The sequence below is a fragment of the Puma concolor genome, chromosome A1, assembly GCF_028749965.1.
Source record: "Puma concolor isolate L17-30 chromosome A1, mPumCon1.1.hap2, whole genome shotgun sequence".
Taxonomy (NCBI): Eukaryota; Metazoa; Chordata; class Mammalia; order Carnivora; family Felidae; genus Puma; species Puma concolor.
Window position 1 is genome coordinate 76530902 of NC_141667.1, and position 14044 is coordinate 76544945.

At 35.9% G+C, this 14044-nt stretch overlaps 1 protein-coding gene across 26 annotated transcripts in view; it reads right to left on the minus strand.

Annotated features, from left to right (window-relative positions):
• Window positions 1–7437: 7437 nt before the first annotated feature.
• Window positions 7438–14044, minus strand: part of PPIP5K2 (diphosphoinositol pentakisphosphate kinase 2) — a 72954-nt gene continuing 66347 nt past the window's right edge. For all 26 annotated transcript variants that reach the window (XM_025924278.2, XM_086687941.1, XM_086688157.1 and 23 more), the window contains one exon: window positions 7438–9162. In XM_025924278.2, the coding sequence (XP_025780063.1) occupies window positions 9050–9162 (113 nt within the window). In that variant the 3' untranslated portion in view covers window positions 7438–9049. The remainder of the gene's footprint in view (window positions 9163–14044) is intronic.

Here is a 14044-nt window from a genome sequence, read left to right on the forward strand (position 1 = left end):
AAATCAGGGATTCAGGTACCCTTTGAATCCCTTAGACAAAAGGACTTCAGACTTGATTCAATTGCTGATTCCTTTCATTTCTGATACCTTCTGGTTTTAATTTCTTGCTTTTGAGCTGCTACATGCATTTCCAAAATAAATATTTTATCCAGAATTTTTAAGTGTTTGAAATATAAGTTCCTCACTCATTTTGCCATGGTCTCTGTGATTGCTTTAGAGCACTTGGTCTCCAATAGATAGTAAATTCTTTGAAGAATGGCAACAGGACTTTCATTTTCACCAGGGTTTAGCATAGTAATGGGTTTATAATCTGCACCCACCACGCATTTGGTGAAGGAATGCCTTTCGGAAGACAGTGAGAAAAGCATTTGATAAATTATGGGGTTAATGGCCAGATTAATGACATAAGCCTTCCAAGGGTATTTGCATATTAAAAGGAGTTATCTGTGTGTCTGGCAGGGAGTTCACTGAGCTTTCTTAATGATTCTCCCTACATAGACACTGTATCCAGCAAGTAGGTAGGATTTTGAGCAGATAAATTCCTCCCAAATTCTTACTCCTTACTTAGCAACCAACTTTTCTGCTCAGGTCGTAGCCTCCTGGCCCAAGTCTGTAATATGGGGGTCATCTGATTCCTATGGAGTAACTCTAGTTTTTTAGGGATAATTTTTTTTTTTTTTTGTCAAAATGAGTTATAACCATGTTATGATAGAATGCTATCAGTCTATTATTTCTCATACAGCAAGACAAATCATCCACTTCTTTGTGGTTGCAGCATTGGTCAGAATATAGAGGGCAGAAGGTAACAAGGAAAAGAACTTTCTTAGAATCACATCACCATAGACTAAAGACAGCTGATAACCCAGATGATCATTTTATGCCACAACTTTACAGATGTCCATTTTAACAACCAGACAAGGCAATAATGCACATGTAGTAGAAATATAGAACTTATCCTATAGACTCAAAGATTTCCTATTGGCCATCTGCTTTTACACAATCATAGTACTACATCATCGATATGCTGGGTATAATTTTTTTCTTGTTCTTGCTGTAAACATTTCCATAACTATATTCTATTCTGTTTAAACATAAAAAAGCTTGCATTTATATTATCAACCAATATCCAGAACTAAATGAACTCAGGTTAACAAATGGGAGCTAGTAAAATCCTCATATAGATAATTCTAAAATTATAAATATTGAAGCATAAACTTTATTTATGCTTACTGTTAACAGTAAATTCTTTAAATGAGCATCTGGGGAGCAAGAGGGAGTAGTAATGGCCATCAGTACCAGTAACTCTTACTTTAGTTATGCTATCTACCTAAATTAATGTTCAAGAACAAGGTAGGTATGGCATATGGCATATTAGAAACTTTCAGAAAGGTTTCTAAATGACTAATGAAGAGTCAGTTATACAAAACTGTTGTGAGTTAAAACATTAGGGACTCCCAGGTCTCATTTGACTATAGGACAAGTTAGCATTTCTATGTATGGCAAGAGAGTCTTTAATTATCTGGCCTCCAACTTCTTCATATCAGCAATGTTTTTTGGTAGTACAGTAGAGCTTACGTTCTTTTATTCTCTCTGCCTCACTTCTCCCTCATTTTTTTCCCTTCATTTTTCCATCTATTCATCCATCCATCCATCCATCCCTCCATCCATCCATCCACCTTTAACAATGAGCATTCTAGTCAATTGACTGGTTTCAGAAAAATCTAGTTTTCGAAAGTAGCAAAACACTTTCAGAAGGCACACTGTTTTTTTTAGCTCTTAAAAAAAATCATCCTTCATATATCAAGGACTCTTGAAGCACGTTACATGGAATGATAAATAAACAGCTTACTTTCTTCATCGAGATACATCCTTGTAAGGGCTTTAAAATGGGTATCTAAATCATACATCCGTTATCTCACCAGGGTCACATAAATTGTGTCATTCACACCACACAACATGAGATGGATGGGTGGGAGGGAAGGCCTCATTTTGTTTTGTTAAATACTGTTTTTTTTTTTAAAACCTTGCTTTAAGAAGGACTGTATTGTCTTATTTGAAAGATTTTATAAATGGAAAAGATGCCGAAATAACCTTGATTTTTTTTATTTTTTTGGTTTGTCAGATTGTTACTAGGCAAGCTGTTCCTGTGGCAACAAAAGCAACCATAGAAGAGTATTGGGAGCTGTCTAGAACATCCTTGACTGCAAAAATGCTGAAATACAACTGAAAACAGAAGGCTGGTTGACATCTGGACTATATACAACTCCATTACAACAAAAGAACACAAATAATGCTTCAAATTTGTTCTTCCTTTTGCAGTTTACCAAATCATCATTTCATTTGATCCTGACAACATTGGACTTTAGGCATAAGGGGCATTATTAACTTCATTTAAAAAAACATAGCTGTGGTAAGAAAATAGAAACTTCTCCTTTTCTTCCTCTTCTTTTTCCTTGATGTCAAAGGATAGTACTAAAAAAAGAAGTGATATCCAGTTTGAAAATGGAGAAATCATTTCTCAATAAAAATGATCATCCCCAAATATAAAACAAATGTAAATTATCTTAAAATAAAAGAAATATAAACAGTCTTCAACAAAACTAGAAAACACTTGTAACCTCCGCCACAACTTCTGAGAAAGAGCTAACAGATGCAGTCAAGATATAAAAGGAAGATCCCTGGAGAGGATGCTTACAGCTCCAGACCTCAAAGTTATCAGAGCAACAGACTCCAAAATAGCTGGCATATTCTAAGGGGCAAAGCCAATTCCTTGTCTGAAACAATGGAAATGGAGTCAGCACCACCATTCGGGTGTTTTCTGGATACTTCCTGGTACCACAGAGGAGCAGAGCTGCAAAGCCCAAGGAGGAAATATAGACATGTCACTTACAAGAAGCAGTATGTGGATGAGACAAGAGTGGAGGAAAGTCGCCCCAAAGGGGAGCAGCTCTGTGGCTGACAGTCACTGTTTGCTGCAGAGAATAAAAAGGCTAAAAAACAACTTTTGTAGACCTGCAGACCTGGGATAAGTCGCTTCCGTATTACCCAGGAAGAATTGTTAGCCCAAAATGCTATTAACTACCATATGGAAGTATATCAAATAGGTGATCCAGAAAGGAACTTATTTCGAGATGAGTGGTAAATGAAAATGAGCCTGCATAATAGTGTTCATACAAATATACTCCAAAAAAAGCAGGACTGGAACGGGAGAAACAATAGCAGATAAAGCCATTCATTGGAAAAAATGAATCCACTGAGCATATGAAATATATGACCAAATAAGAAAACAAAAACTTCATCCAGAGATACAAGTGATCAGAAACCACATAGCGACACAACCAAAGGAAATGCAACAGGAGCTAAAAGACTTTAGGAAAGAAATGGAAAAGAGAAGAAGAAGACCATGCTCCAAACAATGCTACACCAGAGGGAATACAAGAGGTGGGTAAACTGAGAGAAGGCCAAGAGGGGATAAGGTGGAAATATTTTCAACCTGTTAATGAGGGGTGCAAAATATAGCATTTAAACTGATAAGCATGTAATAAAGGCATAAAACATTTACAGGTATAAAGCTAAACACAAGAAGAACCAAGGAAATAATACTGTCAACTTAAACTGCTCTAGAGGAAAGGCAGAAAAAAGTACACTAATTGGACATTGCTCCTAACAGGGTATCAAGAGCATCTAGAAAATGAAATATACAAATCAAAATTACAGTTAAGAAGAGAACAAGTGGAACAAAGGGAAGTACAGCAAACACGGATAGTACAATGAAAGTGTAGTGTTCATATTGTTGATCACTTACCCCTTATTCATGCCTCCACCCCTTTCCTAAAAGAACCCTAATTTTGGTCATATATCTATCCTTTTTTCACATAATCTTATGCTTAAAAGCAAGGATTCTTAATTGGGAGTGATTCTGCCTCTGTAGGGGACATTTGGCAATGTCTGGAGACAATTTAGACTCTCTTTCAGGGGGTGTTACTGGCATTTAGGTTAGAGACCAGGACGAGGAGACCAATTTCAGGCCAAAATCCTATGTGTGATCTATCAGGCCTTCTTTATCATGGGCAATTTAAAAAAGTTTTGCCTGGAAGTCTTTATGAGGAAAAGCTGTCCTCCATACACAGTCTTCTAAGGGAGCTATATAGTCAAAGACACCAAGGGCCAGCATGCTTATATTCATATCTGCACTCCTAGCCCTGACACCTCCATTCAGAGGCCTCATTCTTACGGGACTCCTTCAGGTGTCTCCACCGAGACCTTCTTCCCGGGGACAGGTCTTGACCAAGGTATTCTTCTCCACTCTGTTTTTCCACTTCTAGCCTTTCCTTCTCTCCCTGTCCCCAGTTCCCTGGGTTCATAAAATGGCAGTGCTCCTCAGCAATAATCAAAATTTCCACCAAAAATTGTCTTCAAAACACTGAGACAATTTCCTCCACCTGCACTGCTTGATTGACCCTTGGCCAGTGCCATTCAGCGGGGGGCTAGGAAAGAACAGTGAGGAGCCAGTGCTACATTCCTTTTTGGCCTCCTGCTTATATTGTCACAGTAAGTAAATAAAAATTTGATTATTATTTTCATTTTGGCTCATTGCCTTAATTGACTACCTCAACTAGCAGCTTAGCATAGGATTATTGCTAAACATCCTACTATGCAGAGAACAGCTCCCAGAAAAGCATTAAACGGTCCAAACTGTCAACAGGGCTGAGGCATTTGGCGGAACTTGACTCCATCACCACCACCTCCAGAGCCAATAAGCCCATGGATTTCTCCTAGAGAATGTTATTCATCCAGGAGCGATAGATGACCAAATAAGAAGGCCTAATCATACTGAAATGAAAGACTATTCCATGGCTGAGGGAGAATTTTCCTCAATTTTTGTTGTGTTGGACATGAACAAGAGAACATAAAACCCTGACTGCCACTGGCAGCCATCGTGTGAACATGATGTGTGAACATTGTGGGAAATGTTGGGATGAAGTACTTGTACTATGCTACAGGAGTGAGGTAGAGAACCCGGGTCTTTGATGACAGTATGACTGAAAGCACTGTGGCCAGAACGCACCCCGTCTGTGGACTTCCCAAAATGGGTAATAAATTTCCTTATGATTTTAAGTTTCAACTGGAGTTTTTCTTACTTGCAGTGAAAACTGTTCTACAAAAAAGATCAAAAAAAAAAAAAAACCTAAAAAAGCAATAAAAACAGAAAGCATTAATCTAAAAGCAGAAATATATTACATATAAAAACACTACACTAATGTATGAAATAGGAGGAATCCTAAAAGTGAATCACAAAGCAAACCACACTATTTTAAAATACCTAAACACAGTGACACAAACATAAACAAATTCAGGGATAGATAAAGGTGTATCAAGCAAATGTACTTTAAAATAAAACGTCATAATCTTAATATCTGACATTTTAAACTATAAGGCAAAAGCATCCAATGAAATAACAACAAAAGATATTGTTATAATGATAAATGTAAAACCCACATTGTAAATCTAGCAGTCATGAATTCATATGCAACAGAAGACATAAAAATATAGAAAGAAATAAAAAAAAAAAAAACACAGGTAATAAAAGGAGAAAATCCTTATATGGAAAGCTTCCTTTACCTCTTTCAAGTCATGACTAAGCACATGGGCCAAAGGAAAAGGTTATAGAAAACCTAAGTGACATATTTGAGATATAATTTATATATGTTATAAAATAATAGATTTTATAAAGTTTTCCATTCTCTGAAAATACAGAGTAGACCCTTCAACAAAAACTGACCCATATAAAGAAAAACTTACACGGCAATAGTTTGGTACCTATGAATGATTCTGTGCAAAGGGAGAGCTATTTCTACTTGAATTCCTTATATCAAGTGACCCCTTCAGAAGGATAAAAATTGTCCCCAGGGGCAAGAATGCTGCTGTTGATGACAGCTCTGGGTACAGCTCAAGAGAATTAGAGAGGGTCTAAACTCACAGAGTTTACTAAGAATCCCAACATTACTAAGAATAATATAGGCAGTCTACTCTGCCCAGATAAACCAAGGATAAAATGAGGTCATATTAATGAATACTGTATGTAAAGCAAACTTTGATAAGCACACAAGGAAATACTGTGGACTTTCCATTAAAGTATGCACACAAGACCAAGTAAAAGCAAAATCTTAGCATGAAAAAAATTTAGCATGAAACTAGGTAATAGTGGACATGCACATTAGAGTCAGCAAAACCGGGAGGAAACTCTGGGTAATAATACTGTTCAAAAGAGGCTTTTCTCTTGTCTTAAGAATTGTAATTAGATCTTTATTGAAGAGCGATACATTTAGCTTTTCTCTTTTAATTGCTGTCTATTGCCCTTTTGTTCCATGTATATGCAAGCAAGCACACTGTCACATGTTCTCTGTCCCTTTACTGTTTCTCCTCTGCCTCCATTTCCTGCTCAAAGGAAACCTGAGATAAGCTGTTCAGCACATTTAGCTGTTTAATCCAATGTTGGTACAACACCTCAAATGTATTTCCTGGGGTTTAGAATGGACTTAGGAGAATCCTATAGAACCATGGCAGCAAAATCTGCCAGCATTGCTTCAAGGGGAAAGTGAGGTCTGCGTTCAGATGCGGGATTAAGGAAGGAAAGATGGAATAATGCACCATGAAGACTAACATCCTAGAATGGCTGGACAGCTCCTCAGGATGGGCTTTCTCATCTCTGCTGCTTGGAGGACTGGGCTGCAAGAAACAGTATCTTGCAGTATTTAAAACAAACAAACAAACAAACAAACAAACAAACCCATACAGGGATAGAATCATGGGAGAAACGGATGGTTCAGTCAAACCTGCACTAAAGAGTGATAACTGTAATTTCTTGCTCTGATATATAAGACTTCTGTTGTTTTAGAAAATGATTCAAAGATTCTTTCAAATCAGTTTATCTAATCAGTCTACACAAAAATATTACAGAGTTTAGTGACTACGGTGAAATCATAGTTCATGTATAACAATGGTAAAAATGAGCTATGCTGAATTTCTGTAGCTAATTTCTAGGAAATAGATATGGCCAACAGTAAGTTTTATTTCATATCTGAGATTAGCATCGTTTTTTTTTAAAAATTTTTTTTTAACATTTATTTATTTTTGAGACAGAGAGAGACAGAGCATGAACGGGGGGAGGGCCAGAGAGAGAGGGAGACACAGAATCTGAAGCAGGCTCCAGGCTCTGAGCTGTCAGCACAGAGCCTGATGCGGGGCTCGAACTCACGGACCGTGAGATCGTGACCTGAGCGAAGTCGGACGCTCAACCGACTGAGCCACCCAGGCACCCCTGAGATTAGCATCGTTTAATACTCAAATAGTTTTCTTATTTCTACTTTGAAAGCTAAAAGTAAAGAGATAAAGACTAGAAATCAAAAATAAGTTGCCACTTAATTGACTCTCTGATTCTGGAAATAAAATATTTTAATTAAGTTCCACTTAAAAAATAAAAGTAGCTTCTTACTCCCACACTGAGCACATTAACATTTTCACATACAGAAAGTTTAGGTACATTCAACTGTTTACAAGACATGTCTCCATATAATACAAGTACATTCACGTGAAGTATATGAACTTATATAATTGTATATATTTGTGACTTTTGCATCTGGTACCTTTTAAAACTAACACTTAATATGTTTATTTTCTAAATGTCAATTCATAGGTGATGATTTAAAGTTAGGAGAGCCTCCTGAAGAGTTTTAATAGTTGTGTTCGTATGAGAATTCAATAATATCCTAAATACAAGCTTCAAAGTAAAGCTTTAGCAACTTAAGTTACCTGACTGGCAATGCATGGAATTCTTACCAGGTTGTATTGTTTGGTTTACAGTTTAAGTCATTCAAGTGGCTTATAAGTATTTGTGCACTAGGGGATAAAAAAGCACCAATACAATAAATATTTTTTCACATCACAGATGAAATCACAAAACAATGATCTCAATTTCCTTTCAAAATCTAATAGTTTGAAAAGAGCATTTATATCCAATGTTCAATCTTTAAGCTTTCTTAGTGAGATCAACTGATACACTAGAGATAAGAATGGAAATGCTAAAAAGAGGTGTTATGCATAATACCTCCTAACTACAGAATTGAGACATTCTCCTCACACTGCTGATATCCATTTTTGAACTGGTTTCCTTATATCTAAAAAGAACTCTGAAAATAAGTGTAACATTTATAAACTTATCAACTATGTCTCTTAAAAAGAAATTCTAAAGATGTCTTTCTTCCCGATACATAAAGCAGTATTTTCCTGATGAGCAAAAGCACCTTATGATAAGGAAATATATAAAGCAAGTATTTTCTACAAATTAATATAGAAATTTATGCACATAAAGGTGTAGTCACCCCAGCTGTATATGTAATATTTTAAATAATACACAATAAAAAAAAAAACCTCAAAGCACATATTGGAAAAATAACCCATATGCTAGTACTCCAGTTATTAAATATTGCAGCATATATGTAATTCTAACAATTGGAGGAAAAAAGTTTCTAACCCAAATGGTCAGTGAAATCTCTTTGGAAATATACTTTAAAAATCTATAATATGTAATCCTGGCTGTCAAATTCCAACTCAAGCTATAGGTTTTTATAGCTGACATACAATCCCGTGAAAATGAAAGTATGTATAGAGGTCACCTCACAGATTCTTGAGTAAACAGCATTACTGGTGAGACACTGGGACAGGCTAGCTGAGGTCTCCTGTCGTTTTCTTTACAGAGGGCACATAGCAAACATAATATTAAGAATGACAGACCTTCATCACCGTAAGTTTTGCTAAAATGTTAATAAACATTGTTTTAAACATTTCAAGATCATGAGAAAAGGTCCTTACCTGAATATATACAAAGAATTCTCTAGATTTAACATATTTTAAAATGAATACAGAGGTGTATAAGGAGAAACATCAATTACTTGCTTTGACAGTTTTCAGTCAAGGTTTATTACGTGTCTTTTTCTATCGAACAATGTGATTTTTATAAATATATGGAGCTCCAGCTTCCGCTAAGATTTCATTTCTTTTTCCCAGTGGTTTTTTTGTGTTCATGCATTTCTGTTTTGCTAGCTATAGTCTTTTTTCGAAATGAGGTATTAGGAACAACGGCATTAGAAGGTCCGCTGGTAGCTATACAAAAAAAGAAAAATTGTTTAGATTTTCACAAGCAATTCACGTTCAAATACTACTGCTAAGTGACAAATAATTAACTTTATAACTGTGATGTAAGTGAAACATTGTAAACAATTCAATAGAGCATTTTTAACCTTTTAACTTTTTAGAATTCAACATCAATACAGGAAAGTAACGTCAATGGGGTGTGTTCCAAATTTGTCTTTTCACTCTACATTCTTCCTGGAAAACTAATTTATTCCATCATTTTTAACTACCATCTATCTATTGTGCTAACGATATTCAAATGTATACTTTTGGTCCAGGTCTTTTCCCTTACTTCAAGATCTGTTTATTCTGTTTATCCTATTAGAAAACTATATATATTAGAAACTATACATTTCTATATAGTTTCCATAAATATATATTAGAAAACTATATATATTAGAAAACTATATAAAACTATAGAAAACTATATATATAACTGACAGTAAACATAAACTTAATATGCTTAATACTGAACTTGTCATTTCCCCTTAAATCTATTTTCTCCTCTTTTATATTACCACTACTTAAAAAGTTCAAATGTTAGAAAACTATAAACAGTCTTGACTTAGAACTCATCCTTCTACATCCAAACCAACATTAAGCCCTTATGAGTTATCAAAAAGTTATTCTAAGATAGATGACACTTCTGGTATGGATGGGCAAGCTCCTACCAGACTAATTCTCCTGCAGGTTAACAAGTATAAACTCTGGATAAAATATGAAAAACAACTACTTGAAGACACTGAAGAGTAAACAAAAGCAGGTGTATACTGGAAAAAAAAATCAACACTTGGAGGAAGGAAACTCATGTTGAGTCCCCCCCACCCTCATTTTTTTGAAAGCTGTAGGCCTAAGGAGAGTATCTGGTCTGAACATGTGCAATGACTACAACTAAACATAAAACTCATTCTTACTAGCATGAAGAACCAGAAGATAAGTACTGGAGCAACTATAGCTGCTGGAAAATCAGGTGGGAGATCCCAGAAAGGGAGAGTCTCCAGTTCTTTGTATAAAACATGATCATATTTATGGCATGGGGAGGGTAGGCTCCAAGAGTGCAGCTAAGGCCAAAAGAAAAGATGTGAAAGATGAGCTGCTGACTGCTTCAAGGAACACAGTTTTGCAACATGAGTTTGCCCAAGGTTAACTCTTTGCTTGAAAAAAACCCAAACAACTCAGTACTCTTGGGAAAAGCCTAACAAAAATAACAGTCTGGAGTTTATACAACATCTCATTCATAATGTCTAGGATGCAATCCAAAAGTACTCAATGTATGAAACAAAACAGGAAAACATCTTTCTTCTTGGGAATGGATAAATTGGTAGAGACTATTTCTGAGGTCAGCTAGATTAGTACACAAGAATGTTAAAGCAAGTACTTTAACTTACTCAAGAACAAAGGAAAATATGCTTATGATAAATAAAATTTTGGAGATCTCTGGAGAATCAAAAAAGAGTATCTAAAACTAAGGAATAAATATCTGAAAAAAAACCCACTAGATAGCTTAACAGCAGAATGGAGATGATAGGTAAAAGTGAACATCAACCCAGATTATTTTTTTTTTTTTAATTTTTTTTTCAACGTTTATTTATTTTTGGAACAGAGAGAGACAGAGCATGAACGGGGGAGGGGCAGAGAGAGAGGGAGACACAGAATCGGAAACAGGCTCCAGGCTCTGAGCCATCAGCCCAGAGCCTGACGCGGGGCTCGAACTCCCGGACCGCGAGATCGTGACCTGGCTGAAGTCGGACGCCCAACCGACTGCGCCACCCAGGCGCCCGCAACCCAGATTATTAAAAAAAAAAAAAAAAAAAAAAATTTCTAAGCATGCTTGCCATAGTCAAATTGCTGAGAATCAAAGCTAAAGAAAAAATATTGAAAGCAGGCAGAAAAAAATAATTCAACCCACTGCACACATTGGGACAATTCAAATTACCAAAGACTTCTCATCAGAAACAATGGGAACCCTAAACAGGACACAACACCTTTAAAACACTGAAAGAAAAAACTTTCTTCCTCAAATTGTCAATCAAGACTTTTTCAAATACAGTAAGAGATCTGCAGTATAAAAATGCTAAAGAGATTCAGGTAGAAGGCAAATAAAACCAGATGGAAACAAAGATTTAGAAAAAGGAATGAAGACTGATGGCTAATGTGTGGATAAATAAAATACTTTTTTCTCTTCCAAGTGTCATTAAAATACATGACTGTGTAAAGCAAATATTCTAACATTGTATTGTAGCCTTTATAATATATGTGGAAGTAACATACATGGATAACTATGTGTCAAGGATGGGTGGAGAGGAAGGTAAATGAATCTACAGAGTTGCAAGGTTCCTACATTTTACTCTGAGTAGTATAAAATTATCTCTAAGTAGATCATGAAAAGTTAGGTGTATTTATAGCCACTAATTAAAGAATGATGCAAAAAGGTAAAGGTACAAAGTCAGTAGATAAGTTAAAATAAAACTCTAAAAAATATTTTTTTTTTAATTTTTTTTTCAACGTTTATTTATTTGTGGGACAGAGAGAGACAGAGCATGAAAGGGGGAGGGGCTGAGAGAGAGGGAGACACAGAATCGGAAACAGGCTCCAGGCTCTGAGCCATCAGCCCAGAGCCTGACGCGGGGCTCGAACCCACGGACCGCGAGATCGTGACCTGGCTGAAGTCGGACGCTTAACCGACTGCGCCACCCAGGCGCCCCTCAAACTCTAAAAAATATTGAATACAAAACAAGGCAGAAAAGAATAAAAAATAACAATCAGAATGTATAAACCAAAAATATAATAACATAGTAGATCTAACCCAACCATATCAATAATTACAATGTTAATGAACCAGAAACATTGCAACTATAAGGCAGATATTGTTAGAATGGGTTTTTAAATTTTTAAAAAATATTTATATTCTTTGAGAGAGACAGAGAGAGAGAGAGAGAGAGAGCACATGTGGGGGAGGGGGAGGGAGGGGGAGAGAGAGAGAGAGAGAGAGAGACAGACAGACAGACAGAATCCAAAGCAGGCTCCAGGCTCTGAGCCGTCAGCACAGAGCCTGATGTGGGAGTCAAACCCATGAACTGAGAGATCATGACCTAAGCCAAAGTTGGATGCTTAACTGAATGAGCAACCCAGGTGTCCCTAGAATGGGTTTTTAAAGAAGCCAAATATATACTGCCTACAAAAAAAAAAAAAAAAAAAAAAAAATCCCTTACATATGAAGACCACAGGTTGTTTGGAAAAATAATCCATGCATACAGTAAGCATAAGAAATGTGAGGTAGCAAAATTCACGTCAGATAAACTTTAAGACAAAGCATTACTAGGAATCAGAGGGAAATTTCATGATGATAAGTGAGTCCATACATTAGGAAGGCATACCAAATATGTATGTATGTAATCACAAAGCTTCAAAGCACAGAATAAAAACTGATTGAATTAAAGGAAGAAAAAGACAATCGTACAGCTGTGAGTGGAAACTGCTCTCTAAGCAATTGATAGCACATTCAGAACCTCTCCTTCCATCCACATGTCCCCACCCCTCAAAATAGGAAAAACACGTAAGATATGAAAAAGATTATCAGCAATTCTGACCTAATGGATACTGATAGAACATTACATCAATGAACTATGGAATAAAAATTCTTTTTTAGTGCTCTTGCTGCATTTAAGATGTACCAAGTCCAAATGTTAAGCCATAAAATATCTCACATTTAAAATACTAAGACTGTACAGTGTATGTTTTGTAATTGCAACGGTATGAAGGAATTGGTAACAAGACATCCAAACTCCAACCCCCAAATATTTGGAAAGTAACCAATACGTGTCTAAATACTCCATGACTCAAGGAATAAATCACAAATTATAAAGTATTTTTAACTGAATGAGAATGAGAATTAAATGTAACTTTTGTGAGATGTAGCTAAAGAAGTACTCAGAGGGAAACTTAAAGCCTTAAATGTTTATATAACAGGAGAAGAAATGTCTAATAACAAGTGATTTAAGAAACTAGAAAGAGAATAAAGGTCAACCCAAAGTAAGTAGGAGGATGGCAATATTAAAAGAGAGAAATCAGTGAACTATAAAACAAACAGCTAAAATCTGGTTCTTTGAAAACACCAACAGAATGGATAAATCCCTAGTGGGAATAATGAAAAAAAAAATCAAAACACAAATTATCAGTATCATAGTGCAGTGGGGCGCCTAGGTGGCTCAGTCAGTGAAGTGCCTGACTTCGGCTCAGGTCATGATCTCATGGTTCGTAAGTTTGAGTCCCACCTTGGGCTCTGTGTTCCAGAGCCTGAAGCCTGGAACCTGCTTCAGATTTTGTGTCTCCCTCTCTCTCTGCCCCTCCCCTGCTCTCTCTCTCTCTCTCAAAAATAAAATATTAAAAAATATTTAAAATAAATTAAAAAAGGATAATGAAGTAACAAGAAAACTGACAACTTAGATAAAATGAACAAATTCCTTGAAAAACCAAGTTACCAAAGCCATGACTAAAATGTAACAGAAAATTAATTCTATCAAAATTTAAGTAAGAAATACCTCTCTTATAAAAAACTTCATTCAGAAAATAGAACTGGAAGAAATACTTCCAAATCATTTTGAGGCCAGCATCATCAGCCTGATACCAACATTTAAAAGACATCACAAAAACAAAACCCAACATGAAAACAAAAACAACAACAAAAACAAAAAATAACTACAGATGAATCATTATCTTTTAAAAATGCAGGTGTCAAAATCCTCAAGGTCAAACTGAATCCAGCAACATATATATAAATTATTCATCATGACCAAGTGGGGTCCATTCCAGGAATGCAAGATTGGCTTTTATTGGCTTATGTTATATTGAA